Raw genomic sequence first — 19,889 nt, forward strand, 5'->3', positions numbered from 1 at the left:
GTGTCAGGGGAAACAGCTAAGTCAAAGACCCCCAACTGTGACAGGCACTCTAGTATAATAAAATGCATAGCTAAATATCTGAATATCTGAGCCTCCTGTCATAAAGATGGCTCTGATCAACCAGGGATAGCCCCAGGTGGTCTTCCTGAGTGATAAACCCTCACAATGTGTTTATACAGCTGCCTATAGCAACTTTTAGAGATAACCTGCCGATAGCCTTTGTTAGACCTTCAGTTCTAGTCGGTCACTTTGGTGAGACACTGGAGTGAGATCAGGGATAAATACAGAGTTAAAGTTGTACAATTATGACTAACCAGGTAGTTATGAATATGCTATATGATTCATAATACACCACACGTGCGTGCGTGCGTGCGTACATTGTTGTGTGTTACCTTTTCGTGGATCTCCTGTGTGGACTGGGCATCACAGAAGGCCACAGTCGCCACGTCTTTCAGGATGGGCATCTCCACCGTGCAGTCACGCCCATCCAGCAACGCCACCAGGGGGCGCGGGTGCATGGGCCCGTTCATGATGGGCGGCCTGATGCCTAAACAACAACAAGACAGCCATACACACCCACATGAACATGAGATCCAAATAAGGTTTTGTGTATGTGTATACCGGTATGCGTGCATGCATGTAACAAATGGTGAGAGAAGGAGAGGCACAGAATAAAGGATATAATAGAGATCAAGAAGCCAAAAGAAAACAAGACAAACAGATGGAGAGACGAGAGTACAAGGCAAAGCTTGTACTCTTGCAAAACAAGAGGAGAAGATGAAGACCAAGACAGAGACGAGGTGAAACCGTATAACCTTTTATGTGGGTGCACCTTTGCACCCTGCGTGAAACTCAGGAGAGCTTTTAATTTGAAATTACGGTTCTAGCCACTTGGCCGAGGCGAATGATGATGTTACACTATTGCTCACCTTCTGAAGACGCTGAGGACGAAATAGAAGACTCCTTCGTCTGGTAACTGAAGACTGTAGAGCTGCTTTTTGCGATGAATCATTTTGAAAGAGTACTGCATGGCCAAATGGGGAAACTCTAGCAGTCTTGTCAGCCCGAACAATAGTGTAACTTCATCACAGTGACTCAGTCAGAAATAGTCACGTTGGCCCAGATGGTTAGCTCAACGGTCTGGGCACCTTAAGCCTGACGGCGTTTGACTCTCGATCCCGACAGCCTTTGCCACGTGTCTATATTCACGTTGTTACGGTCCAGCCGAAAAATAGGAGGTGAGATAGAATCATAATAATATTCAGTGTCTGAGGCAGTGCAGCAGGAATCAGGGTGACAGCTGACAGGTATTCAGAATGACAGCTTCATATCAATGAAACATTCACATCACACTGTTATACATTCACCACCTACAGAGGAGGTCCACACAAATAACTGGTTCCATTGTAGATTATAGAAATCTTGGTGCTTTCACAGAACCGGTGGCCATTTTTTGCTTCTAGTTCCGAACCAACTTTTAGGGTTCTGAACCAGTTAATTCTCAGTTGGAAACACACTGAACTCGTGCCAAGGATAGAGGCTTGGGAGACTGCTAGGGAGACGCCGGTCAGTGAAGAATCTGGGGTTTAAGTTTAAGTGGTTAAGGCGAGATAAGGACAGATGTGTGTTTGTGTTCCCGTTTCTGCAAGCGTTTCTCATTTTTGACAGCATATGTTGACCACATGATTAAATAGCCATTACTCCTAGAATACTCCAATTATTCTTCGAGACCGAAACAAAACCATGGCAAAGCTCTCCAAGTAGATAACACATGTAAGTGTTTTCCCTTTCATTCTGTGTTATAGCTTTCAGTTGCACGATCAGACATGACGAAGTGGAGTAGTAGTCCCTGCTGCTGAGTCATTGTCGGCCTCAGTCTAGAGTCTCTCAGAAACGCCAGGTGGGGGTGATCGCTTCAAGGTTTGCCTTGTGACAAAGAGGCTGGCAGTTTGACCTTCTGGGAAAGTGAATGAACTGTCGAGCTATACTGTACTGTATGCTCCGGTGGAGCTGCTCAATGACTGACAACACTGTACAGTGTGTGTAATGTAGTTGACCTGGTGGTTAGCTCCCAGGTCAGTATGTGAAGCATTAATGAATGAATGGTTACAATGTGAATTACATTTGTTTTTAAAGTGTTGTCAGCAGATCCCACAAGCTAGTCCATTTCACACAAGGTTTTACCAAAATCGGTGACCAAAAAAGGCAATAGGCTGAAGCAAGAGATGACAAACGACATGCATGCATGGCAGAGACATTTGCGGGATAAATTAAAGTTACAAAAACTAAAACAAATTGATAGCTCTCATTCTCTGTATCTTTCAACTCTCAAGTGTCCGCAAACAAGCAATAGAAATTACTAATTGTTTTTTAAACTTGTGATCCAATACGTACAGAAAGAAACATATCGACAGCAAGTTATTGCAACTCCAGTCCCGTGGTCTATACTATTCCATTAAGGTGAAATTCCAATCCTGTTCACTGGCCCAGTAGAGCCTGGTAAAACATTAGCTATAATGTAACATGATCAGCCACAAGGCACTTCTATCTGCACACCAGTACAAATCAATGGTCACTGAGAAAACTGCAGATGTGAGATCGGCACGGGCTGCAAGACAGACAGACACAAAAACAAAATCACACTTCAACTTTGAGCCTTATCTGTGTAGCCCATTATTAACCACTTGAACCCCAGCATCCATATTCTGGGGGGAACATTATCCAAAAATAGCAGAGCTACAGGTATAGATACAAGCTCACAACTGTATTTGCACAACCAGTTCCGTTCCTGTCCAAGGTTTTGCCACAATATATATATTTCATCAGGTGTGTTATTGGACCCTTATATCACTTACTAGCAATGCACAGCTTAATACAGTGTGAAAAAGGCCATGGTAAACTAAAATGTCACCCAATTTTGATTATCCTTCACTACAGATAACAAGCTTGGCTGTACTTATGCCTTACAAGTTACCAGGCAGTCATATATGTAACAGTATTGGGAATGATTCAGGGATTCCAGACATTTCTAAGCCACACACAGAGAGAGGAAATAGCTCTCATTCCAGAACCAAGCCTGACCTTGGGAGGGCCAGCGCTACCGAGTGCTGCTTGTATTTTAAAATACTCATCCAGTCACTTTCTCCATCTCTCTCACGCACACACACACACACACACACACACACACACACGCGCGCAGCAAAGTAGTCTATTGCAATTCATTGTCTCACTGTCACAACTGTATATTCACTGCTCATTTATTTTCTCTCATATTCACTCTGGTTTCTTTCCAGCTGGTGCTACAATGTAAAAACAACATGGCCATCACCGCTCTCTCGCTCTCTCTCGCTTTCTCTCTCTCTCGGACTGCCATATTGTAAATACACATCCGCTCCCTCTTCCCTCTGTTCATTTCTGTGGTTAGTTCTAAAAAACAAAAACAAAACAAATACCAAAGTACCATACCAGTGCCATCACCACCCCCTGGTTATATCTGACACCCCCCCCCCCCACCCCCCGGGGGTTGTGTTACACTCACCCTTTGATTCACATTGCAGTTAAAGATACATGGGCGACAATGCAGAGGGACAGTAGCACGCAACAGTCCAAGAGGTGGTGGCAGTGAAGATAATGGTTGAATTCTGTCCTTGTGTTTTCTGTTTATTGACCTACACTACAGTCTTGCTTAGCTTATTCATATTACATTTTTGCTATTGGATGCAATTGGGAACAATAGCTGAGTCAGATAATAATGCCAAAATCTTAAAGGGACACTTCACCCTTTTTGCAACAAAACAAAAGATGTTAATGACGTTAAGAAGATTTAGAACACTTTCCTGGGGGTCTTTATGTGTGTAATATGTGGTTTTAGATATTAGATTTTAGCAGTGAGCCCAGTGTCTCTGATGTCATCGGCACTGGGCTCACTTCCTTCCTGGACTACAACAAGGAAGCTCTGAGAAGGAAAATAAGTGGTCACGTGATTGGGCTGCGCCATGACACTTTCATGGACACTTTCATAGGAGCCAAACTACCTGGAAGTTTGGCAGAATGCACTGGAGTCAATGAGAGCTCAGTGACCAGCTCATGAACAAACATTATTTCTGAATGACTGAGACCTTTTTGTAAAGTAATCACTTCTGGAAAATAACAGAAGACATGTAACACATTATTGTCTGCTGTGTTGCTTTTCGATGTGTACACTGTGTAATTTTCATAGAGCTATGGTATCTAAAGAGCACAAAGTACCTTTCTGAATGTACCAAATATTGCAAGACTTCCCATCGTTTCCTGCATGGCAGCCAAATCTTGCGATACTTGGGAGCCAGAAACGATACCTGTTGCTGTTTAGATCCTCAGATAAAATTATATACTGTGCACTCTGTGCACATCGAAAAGTAAGTGATTAGAAAACAACCTCTGATATGTCTTCATTTATATTCCTGAACCGATTATATGACAAAGTTCTCAATTGTTCATAAATGTTTGTTACTAGAATTTCGCCCGGCTTCGCCGGGCTCATCCCAGTGTCGTTGCAATAACAGAAAGTGTTTTTTATTTCTCATAAATACGCAAACATGGTGAAACAACTACAGTCACAGAGAGCAGTGGCAAGGTAGCTGCTGCCTGCTAACGATGCAAACAACAGCCTTGCCTGTCGTGTGTGTGTGTGTGTGTGGGGGGGGGGGATAGCACTAATTTTCGACATTTTACTGTGTCATAAATATGTACATCTGTAGCCTATATTGTGATTACATTTGACCGTACATTTGACTCTTGTGTTATATTCTTGTGAAATATTCAGTAAAGTATTGTGGTGAAATATTCACCCCAAGTTGATAAGATATGCAGAGAATATAATAGCAAGAAGCCCCAGTTTGAAATGCATTAGGCCACAGACCCCCATTTGATACCATTTGCTCTCTGGGAAAATCAGGGTCCATTTGGTTCCATTTGTATGCTCTTGGAGTATGATGACTGTGCTAACAGTATTATCATCAAATATGTCTCAGTTTGAAGATTAAAAAAAACATATTTCATATGTGTGAGCTTGTAAAGTCGAACGTTCAACCTAGAGACAGTGTTGCCAAGTCTGATCATTATAAGCTACTTTGGACTTGTTTATCTATTGGTAGTCCTTGACATGGAAATGTTTGAGTTCCACTGCTCTGAACCAACATTAGACAACAAAGTGTGACAGTCAACACTATAATTGATTATTTTAAGACTAATTTCCGGACCATTTCTGATTTACCTACTTTGAACTGGCCTATTAACATTTTTATAGACCTGGTTGCTTGTTTCACTCTCACATCCACGATATGTGGCAACCCTGGTCCCTGGTTTGTTTTGCGTGTGGATGTTGTTTTGTGTTGCTTTAGCATCTTTAGCACAGTATCTATCACAGGGTGCAGCAGCTGCTGCTGTCATGAAAACGCAAGTTTCTGTCCCAGAAGCTCACGTTAGGTCTGCGCACACTGTACGTTGCTATGGCAAGCTGTCATCAAATGCTGCTAACGTTGTGGTCAGCACTGTTAGCATGTGTGCTATCAGGCAAAAGCTGAGATAGATATAAAACTACTGGCCAAAATGTCATACAAAACACAACCCCTCAAATCGGAATGTGATTGTGACCTACAGACCATCATGATTTGCTTGCTGGACCTATAAATAATTTATTTGCATTAAATTGCCACTCGCCTTAGCCTGCATGCCTATTCTGTGTCTCTGTGTGTGTGTGTGTGTGTGTGTGTATGTGTGTGTGTGTGCGCGTGTGCGCAAGACAGACGTGCGTGTGTGTGCAGGCTGAGAGCTGCTGACTGTGATTGACGTGTGAGCTGGATAAATCAGTGAGAGTTGGAAAAAGCGCACGCAGAGCCAACTCGCAGGCAGTGCCTCAGGCCAGATGCCTGAGAATCGGCACAGGATTCTCTGGGTCACCAGTGTTGGTGTGACACACACGGCTTCCACATTTAGCTTCATACTGGGTGAAAGTGGCGTTCCAAAAAATATTTTTCCCCTCGGAATTCTTATTCACAATGAGATGGAGTTGAGGTGTTTGTGTTTGCTTGCTGGAGCTATAATTAATGTATTTGCATTAAATGTCCACTCGCGCATCGAAGTAAAAAGCAAGATGGCCGATTGTGAGACTGAAAAGTAGCTGTGGGGGCGGGCCTGGAGGGCCTATGAGAACACGGAACAGTGTTGCCAGGTTTGCGAATTGTAAGGGAGTTGTAGTGTGTGTAAGTAGCCTGGTTAAAAGGCCTTGTTTCTGCCCGTGTTGGGGCAACAGAACATGTCGACCAGTTTCTGTTAACCGCTTTTGGTCAGGTGACCAACTCCACAAATGTTAAATTAGATGAGCTGGTCCAGCCGGCTCCATTCACTGCCATGTATTCATTGCACTTCCGGTGTGAGTTTGGCTCCCATGTAAGTGTCCATGAAAGTGTCATGGAGCAGCCCACTCACGTGACCACTTCTCTTCCTTATCAGAGCTTCCTTGGACTACAATTGACGATATTCAGACTGTGGCCATCTTGCCAGCAAGGTGCTAACTAGGTGCAACTTCCCATTGACTGCTCATTCATCCAAACAGAAAAGTCCTATCTAATTGTATTAAACAACGTCAAACTCACCAGCATAGCAGCTATATGGAAAGCTTGAATTATCCTCTCTCAATCTGTAGTTTCTTTTTTCATAAAAATCCACCGTAGACCTTATGAGCCACTTCCTGTCAATAGATTCTGTGCATGATGTGTGTCAGAGTGCTCATTGGATATCACTCAACAGTCCTGGGTACCACCTGTTATGAATTTGCACATAATGCAGGAGGCAGCCAAAACAAGTAAAAACGAGTGCTTCCAAACTCCAATAAATAAAATTAAACACCTCAAGCTTTTCGCACAGCTGCAATGTGGGTGAGTTTGATGTTGATTAATACAATCCGATAGGACCTTTCTGTTTGGATGAATGGGCTGCCAATGGGAGGTTGCACCTAGTTAGCACCTTGCTGGCAAGATGGCCACGGTCTGAATATCGTCAATTTCCATAATGCTTTGGTGTACTGCTCCTCCTTGTGGATAGGGGGAGCCCAGTGTCCATGACATCAGATACACTGCTAAAATATCTAAAACCACATATTGCACATAAAAACCCTCAGGAAAGTGTTCTAAATCTTCTAAACGTCATTAACATATTTTTTTTGCAAACCCTAACCCTTTGCAACTGTGTTGAAAAGCAGAGTAACCTATAAGCAATCAATTATTTGTGGTGTATGTTACCCTTTTGTTATGGTCCGTGAGGATAATGTTTCAACACTAGCAAAAATAAATGTGGATTGAGTTCTGCCAGGAGCATTTGTGTGTGAATGGTGAGGGTCATTGCATTAAGGCTTAATGCAATGACCATTCAATGGCCACGATACAGCCCATCTGTGTGAGTAACATGACGTTATCAGCTGAGGACGTGTATGCCATTTACTATCAACATCAGAACGCCATGCATTTCTCAGGGTGCCACAGTCTGTAGCACTGGAAGGTCTCGGGTTCAATTCCCACTGGGGACGCTGTGGGCGTCTTCTCTCCTCCATCAGCGCCCGTACCCTAGGTGGGGTTGGTGAAAGGGCCTTTCTGTGTGGGGTTTGCATGTTCTCCCTACTGTATGTCCCTTAGGGTAGGGTAATTATCCTCACAAAAGAAACATGCAGTAATCCTGGAGCCTGATGGAGGGGAAAGGAACTGGTTGGAATCATAGACATAAAAGGTAAACGCCTCCTTCGGCTCTGGGGCGTGTGTCTCTCTTGGAGGCAATATGGAGGCACGCTTTCCCGAGATTCCTTGTGAAGCATAACGGAAGCAAAGCTTTGTAACGGTCGAGGACGTTCACTAGGCCAATCAGAGGCAATAAAGCTCCCTTGGATTTAATTGATAAGTCCCGGAAAGGACGCGCTGTGATTGGCCAGTAGTCACTTGAGTAGTCACTTGACATGACGAACGGGTGACAGGGGTCGTGAAACATGGCCAAAGCATTTCCGGGGGTCCCCAGCCAAAAAACGTTGAGAACACCTGGTCTAGAACACCAGATGGGATCCACCAATATGATACAGAGTTCCCTGAAAACCTGCCAGCGATGTTAAAATGACATTAACAACATCTGAACACTTCACAGTCTCAGATGTTAAGTAGGCAATAATAAAGATGAATCATTTCCATGTGTCTTAAGTGTGTGCGGTTACTAAAGAGGAATTCACGCTACTTCAGTAGCAGGTGACCTGCCAAAGAAGGTAGAAGCCAATTGGTTTAGACCTACAGTAGACCTGTCAAGTGTACTATCATCACACTCCAGAGTCAAACATGTGCACATGTACAGTAGCTTATATTTCTATGAAAGGAATAGAATACACCCGCACACTGTGTATTTGCTCGGTACATGAATATTATCTTTTTAATAATGCAACGTTTCGGTCCCTCCGGACCTTCTTCAGGCATATACATATTTACAATGAAATCTGTTGATAGCTTGCTGTCAATTGGTTCAACATGGTTCGCCAGAGTAGAAACGGAAATAATGTATATGGTAACTAGTGTATATTTTACTGAAAATACACTTCCCCTATTGCCTGTCTTTGGGTAGTGAGCTGCTGCTTTATTATTTTTTGTGTATTTGGGGTGATTGGAAGTGAAACTGTCGAGAATGAAAGCCAGCAGAGCAGACTACAAACCCACATTCCACATCCACTATGACAGAGAGGAGAGGAGAGGGGAGGGGAGGGGAGAGGAGAGGAGGGGAGTAGATGAGTGGAGGAGGAGAGGAGAACACTGCTGTCAACACCTGTGATCAGTCGACAGGCTGCTACAGCAACAGGCCAGCCACAGAACGACTGCGACTGTGATTGATTATGATGGGCCTGGCTACTGTGGCACACAGTACTCGCATCGCGTGGGCTTTGCATGGTGTGGCACGGCCTATCTCTGTCTGCCTACCCCTTTTACACACATGTCTGACTCAATATCTCTCTCTCTGCAATATCATCCTATCTCCTACCTTCCCCAGTCTTTCTCTCAGGCACACACCGGTTCTAGCCTGCTGGCAACAAAGCGCGTTAGACACCGTTCTTGTTTTTTATTTTTATTTTGGTAACAGATAAGTCTTGACAACGTCTACAGTGTCTTCCCTTTTCCCCTCTCTGCTCAGGGATCATTTCCCACCCAAGCGGACACACCTCCCTCTGCCACTCCTACCCTCCTTCATGACACACACACACACACACACACACACACACACACACACACACACACACACACACACTTTCAATGTACCCATCCATCCGTGCACACACAACTGCAGCTGTGCATTCAACACATACCCATATCTGCAGTTCACCCCCACACGTAGGCCTACTGTATACATAGGGACTGTATGTACATGTAGGCACCCACAAGGACAGATTCCTAGTGTTAATTTAACCATTTACATGTTTTTACACTCTCAGAGTTAACCACTTTTACTGTGTTGCACACGCACAGGTTATGTGCTGTCTCTTGTGCTCTCTCTCACTCATTCCCATGCACATGCATGCACGACACACACACACACACACACACACACACACACACACACACACACTTTTAGTAGAGCTCTTAATCTGCAGGTACTGTATCAGTAAGCCATTTCAGGTTTGGCAGCTTTTTGTTCCCATTACGTATGACAGCAGTAAGAGTGTAAGAGTATTATACAATTACCCACCTGTAAAAAAGTATAGTGGGAAATTCAAGTCCTTTCTAAAGCGTTTATTTTATATACTGTATTTTTTAGGGGCAACTGCCCCTCCTATGCCCAGCTTTCCAGGTTTGTGTGAACACAAACATTGGCTTGTGATTGGCTGATCACCCCCCTGAGTACATATTGAGGATAAAAGTGAGGGCCATGATTCTCAGAATCAGAGCAGCAGGGGCAGTATTGCAGTCGTTGTACCGCACTGTTGTGATGTAAAGAGAGCTGAGCCAGAAGGCAAAGCTCTCTGTCTACCGAGCAATCTTCGTTCCTACTCTCACCTATGGTCATGAAGTGTGGATCATGACCGAAAGAATAAGGTTGCGAATACAATCGGCCGAAATGAGTTTACTTTGACGGGTGGCCTTAAAGATAGGGTGAGAAGTTCAGTCACGCGAGAGCGACTCAAAGTAGAGTCGCTGCTTCTTCGCCTGGAAAGGAGACAGTTTAGGTGGTTCAGGCATCTGGTTAGGATGCCTCTCGAGCGTCTCCCTATAGGGAAGTCCTAGGGGCACATCCCACTGCGAGGAGACCCTGGGGCAGACCAAGGATCACGTCCCACTGGGAAGAGACCCTGGGGCAGACCAAGGCACAGGTGGAGGGATCACATCGACTCACTGGCCTTGGAACGCCTCGGGATCCCCCAGGAGGAAGTTGCTAATGTTGCTCTGGAGAGGGAAGTCTGGAGCTCTCTGGTGGAGCTGTTGCCCCCGCGACCCGACTACGGATAAGCGGTTGAAGATGGGTGCATGGATGGGTGGAAGTGAGGGCAGAATAGTGAAGACTCCAAAAGTGATTGGCCGGAATGACTTTTGTGATGTATGATAAGAGCGCCCCTCACTTCACACGGGTGTGATTTGTTTTATTCTATTTTTCTAAAATGGAATCTGTACCTCTGTTCATGTTTCCTTAGAAACAACAGACTGAACAGGGGTACAGGTACATTTTTCCTAGTAGTTCCATTTCATGTTTTGAGGGGTGAAACAGCTGACTACTGATCTATGTACACATTGTACAGTACTGTATGTTCTGCAGTGCCCTGTATGTCCATGTACTGCATTGATTTATCATTATCTTATGCGTAGCCTTCACTACAGCAGCACATGCCATCAAGCTACAGGTGTAATAAGACTACGTTTGTCCTACTGTTATTATGCTGATATAATAAGCATTATTGACTGTAGTATAGAGCAGAGCCAGGGTTCCCAGACTTTTCCACATCGAGGCCCAAAAGAGAAATGTGGGATCTCACTGTGGGGCCCAAACATACAAAAATACAACATGAATGTACATGACATGTTACATTCATTTATAAACCACTGGCGGTGTTCTACCTGGAAATATACCAGACCAGATACCAGACCAAATACCCAGATATTAAAAATACATTTTGCAGAGATGAATCCTTCCACGACATTACATTGTGTTCATTGTTCAATGTAACGGTTTGACCATGTTTTAAGCCAGTCAAGGGTTACATGCATTTATAAAATACAGTACAACACTTTTAATCAGCCAATCATTCTCAAGGTTTAAAAAAGACAAATCAAATTACCCCCAAAAAGGTTTTGAACGGCAGAGCAACGAGGTTCCAAGCCAGTGAGGTATTTTCTCTAGCCCAACCCCAGATCTCTGCAGGGGGTGATTGACATGCATCTGTGTCACTACGCTAGGCGGGCCCTGATAATCCGATCAGACATGAGTCAACGCTCCCAGATCAAAGAACCCCTGCCAGTCCAAACAGGAGCCACCAACAGGCATCAATCATCAGGCACAAGCTAACAATTACCAGACGGTTGAAACAGTGACCTCCGTGGCGAGCTTAAATAGATCTAAAGATGATATCAGTGTTCTGGCATTGGCAGTTAAAGTGATTCATGTTTCCATAGCATTTTGGAAGGGAAAGTCTGATTTTTTTAAAGTCCAATTCAAACATGGTTTTTGAAAACCTGTTATAATTTGAGATTTTTTGAAGGGTTTTTAGGGTTTGTCAAGTTTAAAGTGGCTAACAATTTGGACTCATTGGCTGCATTATTGGCTATACTGTAAAAAAAATTATCACACCCGTGTGAAGTGAGGGGCGCTCTTATCATCGTACATCATCATACATCATCTCATTCCGGCCAATCACAATTTGAGTACTCACCTTCGTCATCAATATTTGTGTTTACTTTTCCATTCATTGTCGATGGCAATTTAATGTTTGTGCAGGACAACGTTGGTGCACTGCACACGCACGCCAAAAGCTGGACATAGGACACTCAAAAATAAATAATAATGACCAGTTTATCAGCCAGACTGATACATCAATTCGGTCAGGCTCTAGTTACTATCCTTGTGCTATTATTGTGACCGTGGACTGTTCAGTTGTTATTTGTGAACACAAAGTAATCTAAATCTGATGTCACCAAGCGATAAAGTCTGGAGCCTGTTGACGACATCACTCTACACAATGTCTTAGTGGCCTCTATTCGGGAGAACATTTCATGTTCACATATAGTGACTGAAATATCTAATATCAGCAGAGCATCATTACGTAAATAAATACTCTTTCTTTAATTCTCTTTTTGTGGCTTTGAATTCCTCCTGGAAAATGTATTTCAGTTTCCCTGTTTACTGTATTTTTCAAAGGCTATACGTGTGTGTGTGTGTGTGTTTGTGTGTGTGTGTGTGTGTGTGTGTGTGTGTGTGTGTGTGAGAGAGAGCGCAGTCTCTCCATGAAGCACAATGAGGGAAATATGTGTCATGTCCTTGCTAGCCCTCGAAGGAGAGACGGAGAGAAAGAGATCTATTTCTGTCTCCACAAACAGAGGTGTTCAAGTCAAGCGGTCGTCAATGGAAGAGATTTGCTCCTACACACATGCACGCACACACACACACACACACACACACACACACACACACTGACACACGCCACACACAGCTAAGAAAAAAGAAAAGCCTAGCCTTTCCAGTGTGTCGGTCGGGGGCATATTTAATGCACAGATGAAGAAGATAATGTAGAGAGAGAGAGAGAGAGAGAGAGAGAGAGAGGAGGAGGAGGAGGAGGAGATGAAAGGGAGGGGAAGAAAGTATGGGAGGAAGGGAGAGAAGGGGGAGGGGAAGGAGAGACACTGAGCTCACAACACACACACGGGGGCATCCACACACACACACACACACACACACACACACACAGGGGGCATCCACACACGCACATGCACACTCACTTACACACGCACTGCTCCGACATAAAAGGCAATTGCTGGTTGTTTACCTAGAGGCATGCCTTTGTTGAGGAGATGTGAGCTTCCCATGGCGTGTTCCCAGCACACAGCGCAGAAACCTACAGTCCTCCCAGAGCAGACATGGACAGGAATCCACTCAGCATATGGCGGCTGTGGCTAGCTATACCTCGCTTCCTTCACTCCGTCTCCCAGCCCCTTATAGTGACAAGCATACACATGTGCTCCCCCTATCCCTTTTCTCTCTTTCTCTCTCTCTCTCTCTCTCTCTACTCCCCCTCCCTTCGCCTCCTTCTGCTCGCTTACTTGCTCTCCCTCACTCACTCCCTCTGCTCTCTAACCTACCGCCTTTCACTGACTTTCCCTCTCTCTCTGTGTCAGTAACACATGCACTCACAGAATGCTAGTGTCACTGCATTTATGGGAGCAAGATTGAAAAAGAAAAAAGAGTGAGAATGACTGTGTGCGTGTGGGAGAGAAAGAGAGAGAGAGAGAGGGGTGGCTGCAAGATAAAAAAAAATAGAAAGCAGTAATAGGGAGGAGCTAAATCTGTCCGAAATTAATCTTTTGTTTCCTGAAAGACAGCGGAAAAAGAACAGAGGAGTTATGACGGGCTGAAATTGGAAGCCTCGTAGTGAACCAAAATAAAAACATATTATGATATGATATGCTCCGTTATCCGGATGTGGGCTTAAATAAAGAATATGTTCGTAAAGTTCTTGCACTAGGAAATATCTGTTTATATGGAGTTCAAGTTAACAAAGTCTTGTCCAATTCTTAAATAGTCACACATCTGGTCTTATATCAGTGTAATTATGCTTGAAATGACTAAATCGCAAATCAAATGAATTACAAGCATCAACAAGATTATATAAAGTAATGAGCTGTAACTGTACTGTATTCACACTGTGTTTCCAGAATGACAATTACATTATGAACTTTAAAATTGATTTAAAAAATGAATACATTTAACATGTAATGGGTAGACGCCGGTAGAGGATGTAAACAGAGATGTAGAGAGGAGAAGACATGGTATTTCTCTCCCCCGTGAGAAATTAAACGCTTGTTTTTTTGCACACGGGAGTGTTTCAAATACTTGGGGTCACAAAGCAGGGAATGTTCACAACCTCTCTGCCAGAAGAGAGTGGGCTGACGCCCCCCAGCCCTGCTCTACTCCGCCAGGGCTGGACTGCGTCACAAATTGGGCCCTGACATTTGGCCCGGCCCGGCCCACCACTACCGGCACTGAAAAATATGCCTCCGACGTGTCCTGATAATTGCCATAATAATCCTAAACTGGGCAAGTACAAAATAAATCACACCCATGTGAAGTGAGGGGCGCTCTTATATACGTCGTCATACGTCATCTCATTCTGGCCAATCACAATTTGTGTCCTCACTTTTGTCTTGCTTTTACACAAACACGAAAGGCTGGGCATATTGTTATATTGTGTGTGTGTGTGTGTGTGTGGGGGGGGGGGGGGGGTGTCAAACCCTCTTTTGTCAGTCGTCTTTCATTTCCCTGTCTGCCTCCCTTGCACGCTGTTACCTCCATCTCTCTCTCAACCCTATTCTCTCCGGTCTGTCTCCCCATCTCACCTCTTTGTCCTTCCTACTTCACCCTCTCTGCCCCAGCACACACACACACACACACACACACACACACACACACACACACACACACACACACACACACACACACACTGTCAGCTACAGATGAACACATACTGTATGGATACACAAATAACTAAACTAAACTGAACACGGGACATAGATGCAAATGTGGCAGTGTTTTTGGATTGTGATTGGTAGAACCACGTGGAGGCTTCTTTATTGGAGAGCGACCGGTCCAACAATCAGCCAGGGACCTAATCTACTATTTATTGTATTTAACAGACAACCTGATAATACACCGAGGCTCAAAAGTCCTGAATAGCAATGTAGTCACATATACATAGTGGAACAGTAAACAATTACAATTTTGCACTCTTATCCAGTGCGACTTACAACAAAAAAGGCACATCATCACATAAGTAGAATGCAGAGAGTGCCTTAAGAACTAGGATACCAGATAAACAATGAAGTGGAGGAACACACTATGGGTTGTATTTTGCGTGTCTTACTCTTAAGTACCAGGTCTTATTACTTAACTTAAGACCTGGTACTTAAGACACGCAAAATATATGTCTCCCGCTGCAGTTCCCTCCCTGCTGAACACACGCCACAACCAACCTGGAGGAGGCGCTAGAACAGTCAAAGTCGTACGATTTGTCACACACGTTACCGCAGTGAAAATTGTTTTCCGCAGTTGACCCATCTCTTGGAACGGTGAGCCACAGCCAAGGAGCGTTGAGCTGCAGCCGTGCTGCGCTCGGGAATCATTTCATTAGTAGATTTGACCCCCCAATCCAACCCTTGATGCTGAGTGGCAAGCAGGGAGGCATTGGGTCCCATTTTACAATCTTTGGTATGACCCGGCCAGGGATCGAACCCCGACCCACCAGTTTCAGGGCGGACACTCTAACCTAACCACAAGGCCACTGTCTGGTTCTGTGACAGAATGCATTGCCCATTGCCATGGAGGAAATAGGAATCAAGCCTCAGTCTCCAGGGTGGTGGGCAGGAACTTTACCCCTGCACCACCCAGACACCCTCACTATAGTTATAAAGAATTCAATATACATGACAAGTCTTTATTACTATGTCCAAGATAAGCAGGTGAAGTGGAGACATGTAGATCCAAGTTACATAATAGAGACTAGGAGGACACAGGAGATTATAAGACTACAAACAAACAAGGGAATGAGTTGGAAAAAGAGGAAGCAGGGCAGGTGAGATGAGTGGGCCGGGCAGAAAAGGACTAGTATGGGGTCTGGACCCCCATGAGTTCTTGAGGAGGTTCTACCTAGGGGCTACCTAGGGGCTGGAGTGTGTATAAATGGACCCAAATGTATCCTTGTGGGTTCCTCGAGTGGACCCCATTTGTTAAAATAACTTAAAGGACCACTTCACCATTTTTCAACCTATCTTCATATAATTGGTCCTCACTAATGTTCATGATAAAATAGCACAATTTTTCTGCGTCTCATAGGAGGGCTGTGGGCAGTTCAGAAACCCGTCCACCAGTGACATCATCGTTAGGCATGGAATGCACTTCCCATTGCAATCAGAACTGCAGACTCACTCCCAATGTTCCGCCGTAGTCTGAAAACCCACCTGTTCAGACTCCATCTTATCCCATAGCACTTGCCGTAGCACTTGCTCTAGCCCAGACGACCTTACAGGCATATGCAAAGGCTCAACTTTTGTAACTTAGATAGCATTTTATTTAGACATAGGACTATATAGTATATTATATATGCATAGTTTCATTATATAGATATTCCACTGTTCTTAGCTTATATGATTCATGATGACTATTTTTTATGTATATGATGTATTGCGATGTTTTTGTTCTTGCTTACTGTAAAACGCTCTGGATTAAGAGTGTCTGCTAAATGCCTGAATTGTAAATTGTAGGCATATTTTGTAACTATGTCCAAATATATTTTTTAACTATATTTAGATTTTTATTATCGCTTCCAACTTTTCAGGAATAGAAAGCCTGCCGTTTCTATTAGCTTAGATTCCCTATCGAATCCTATTCTCTTTTTCTCTGATCTTTTTATTTACTGTTTTACTACTATTATTATTATTATTATTATTAGTAGTAGTATTAGTAGCTATGCTGCCGCATTGTCTGAATGAAGCAAAAAAAAACTTGAATCGTTAATGATTTTACAGTGTAGATTGCGTCCCAGAGATAAAAATCATATTAAATGCATGGGGACAATGGCCTAATAATAATTCATATCACACCGACCCTTTACATTAAAATTGATTGTAGGGCTTAAGGTTAAGGGTTTGAACAAGGCAATTAATCAACGCATCTGTTCCAGTGATGTTGCTAAATGGCCAACAGGAGCAGACTGTAGATCTCCCATACAGAGTTGTGAATAACTCAAAGAGAATAGGTATGCGGTGCACAAAAACAGCTCCCTTGAAAAAGCTAGATTTTTAAAAAGTAACATTGTATTGCAGACAGTGTATTCTCTTCTGAGTGACTTTTTTGTAATTTAAGTATAATTCAGGCTTAATGTTCCGGCTCCAGCATTTTCCCTTGCATGTAAATACTTGGAAATGTTATGTATGCATGACATAGCATCTAAGCCTATTTTCATTCACAAAAATCGGCATTTCATTCATGAAAATAGGCTATTTTGAGGATACCCACATAATTGATCAGTGCTGATCCATTGGCTCAATAATATTTCAGTCTCAAGCCTGGCTAAACGGCAAAGTCATCAATAACAGACTGACACACATAAAGGCAAACATGCGCACCAACATACACACACTTTTTCTTTCTCTCTCTCTCTCTCTCTCTCTCTGTCTCTCTATCACACACACACACACACACACTCCCATTTACACCTGATTTTGACTTGTCAGCATTGTCTATTCGTCACCTACACGCACTGCAGAGAGCAGCTCTATTACGCTCACACTCACACACGCATGCTACACTGACACAAAACACACAACAGGAACGCACCACACACAGGAACCACCGAATACGGGGCAAAAATACAACACGAACCTTGCATCACCCTCCTCTCTGTTTGTGTCCACTGCTCCACTATGTTCCAAGGCTAAGGGAGGGGGGGAGGGGGGGGGCTTGCAGTAAAGAATTGACCAATCATAGGAGCTAACTTTACATGCCAGCCAATCAGCCTGGGCTGCCTCTGGAGAGTGTCCAATGGTAATATGTTCAGCAGACCTGTGGGAGGGTTCTTTCGCTCTCTCACACAGGAAAAGAAATGCAGGCATGAAACTGAAAGAGAAGAGGTGGGGGTGGTGGGTGTTTGTCAGGTTGGAGAACTGGTTATCTATAGGCTGCTCGCTCGCGCGCACACACACACACACACACACACACACACACACACACACACACACACACACACACACACACACACACACACACACACACACACACACACACTGCACAAATACATACATGCTTTTCTTAATTATTCCTTCCTTATTATTGCTATAACTAAAACCAAATATTTGTACTCGTATACAAGTCCAAGTTGGACTTTTACTTTCCCTTGTGGATCTCTACCATGTGGAAGTTACATCCCTTGTTGACTATGTGGTTGACTTGACCATACGTTAATGTTCTGTTTGCATTGTACATGAGATTATGTGCAGACACTCTTTTGCAGTTTAATGTCTAATCTGTCATGTACATAGGCCTACCGGCTGTTATGTGGACCTACCAAAGAGCTGCTATCTTTGTGTCTTAATTTCTATGCACCTTTTGTCTAACCTCATGCACAGAACTGTACTGCACCATCTGGATTATACAGTGTGTATATAATGCATGTATCTTTGATTTGTGCCTATAGCCTCGATATGTTTCTTTTTGACGTTTGATCATCTATTTCTCCTTGCTCTTCCTGCCCCCTTTTCTTTTCTCTTCCTAAAAAACACAAACACTTTTCACCTACTTCTTTACACGTGTACTGTAAACCGGTGATGTGAAAGATAACGAATGGTCATTGCGGTGAGAGGGAAGCATGCAGCGGCAGCCAATACACAACCATTGTGCAACCAAATTGGAACGGTGCTAGAGAGACCACCAGTGCCGTTCGGGGGAAAATAAATACATAAATAAATAGAGCAGTCATTCCCAAATATTTAGACCCAAATGACCCCCTCTCGGCGCCTACAGTATGATCCATAGTAGTTCTCCTGTTTCTGTAGCATGAGGTAGCTTGATGTACAAGTACACCACCTGGACATGATGCGAGTCTGTTGTAGGAGCCCAATCCAACCCTTGATGCTGAGTACCAAGCAGGATGCATTGTTTGGGGAACATTTTTATTGTCTTTGGTATGACTCGGCCAGGGATTAAACTCTAGGTCTCATAGTAAGTGCTCACTGCGTTCGCAACAACAGATTTATACAAGACAACCTCTAAACCTCTATCGCGAGAGACAATCAAGGAGTGCTTCTCTTGATGTTGTGCCATGTCGGTGTGCTTCAGTTATCACAGTTGTAATAACTATGACTTGTGAGAAAAATAGGATTGTATTGGGGCAAGCATGTGAATCATGTAGAACCTACCTGATACACAAAGTGTTGGTTGTTAACTTGTTTGCCATTGTTTTTTATTCATTGTAGGTTATGACCTGCAATCACATTACTAAATGGGAATTTTACTTTCAAATCTTAGTGCTTTGGTAATTTTCTTCTAAAAAGGATCTCTCTTACTTTGTACCCTACAGACAATGTATTGACAGAAATGTATACAGATGTTTTTTAATGAGTTACTACTGCGTGCCTTTAAGTTATCAGTTTGGTTTGTAAATACATTGAAGATGCGAATATAATCCATTTCTAATGGATGCCTTGGCCTGGAAGAGAGGTCATCAGGTGGTCTCCAACCTTCTTAGAGTGTTTCAACCCTCAACCACTACACTCTCCAGTTGGCGGGTCAGCAGTGATTGGCCAAGTCACTGCTCCTCTCCTCCAGGCTTCCAGCTATAGAGCGGCGCAGTCCCTCCCCCTTTCAGAACAACGAACGGCCCAGGAAATGAAAACGCAATGCATTTCCCCATAGGCAGTCTTTATTTAATTTATTTAAAGACCTTTTAAGCGTCGTACGAAGCCAACTCTTGTCGTGACAAATTATGACAACACACACAATATTTTGGACCAAACAAATAATTACAAAGAAGAAAAACAACAAAGAAAGTGTTGTAACCTGCCGTTTTTTCCTACTTTCTAATTCTTTGTTTGGCCCGAAATATTGTGTGTGTTGTCATGATTTGTCACGACAAGAGTTGG

General features: G+C 43.6%; 1 protein-coding gene across 2 annotated transcripts in view; it reads right to left on the reverse strand.

Annotated features, from left to right (window-relative positions):
- The window catches only part of LOC308322786 (C-terminal-binding protein 1), a 31,176-nt gene extending 13,502 nt beyond the window's left edge, over window positions 1–17,674 (reverse strand). The window contains exons 1-2 of one of the 2 annotated variants that reach the window (XM_080774234.1): window positions 17,635–17,674; window positions 393–547 (exon numbers count right to left, since the gene is read on the reverse strand). In XM_080774234.1, the coding sequence (XP_080630360.1) occupies window positions 393–547; window positions 17,635–17,641 (162 nt within the window). In that variant the 5' untranslated portion in view covers window positions 17,642–17,674. Of the gene's footprint in view, window positions 1–392; window positions 548–13,027; window positions 13,343–17,634 lie in introns of those variants that run through there. The other variant, XM_080774233.1, reaches the window with a different exon arrangement.
- Between the last annotated feature and the right edge of the window lie 2,215 nt (window positions 17,675–19,889).

The sequence above is a fragment of the Protomyctophum bolini genome, assembly GCF_963924005.1.
Source record: "Protomyctophum bolini genome assembly, chromosome: 10".
Lineage (NCBI taxonomy): Eukaryota > Metazoa > Chordata > Actinopteri > Myctophiformes > Myctophidae > Protomyctophum > Protomyctophum bolini.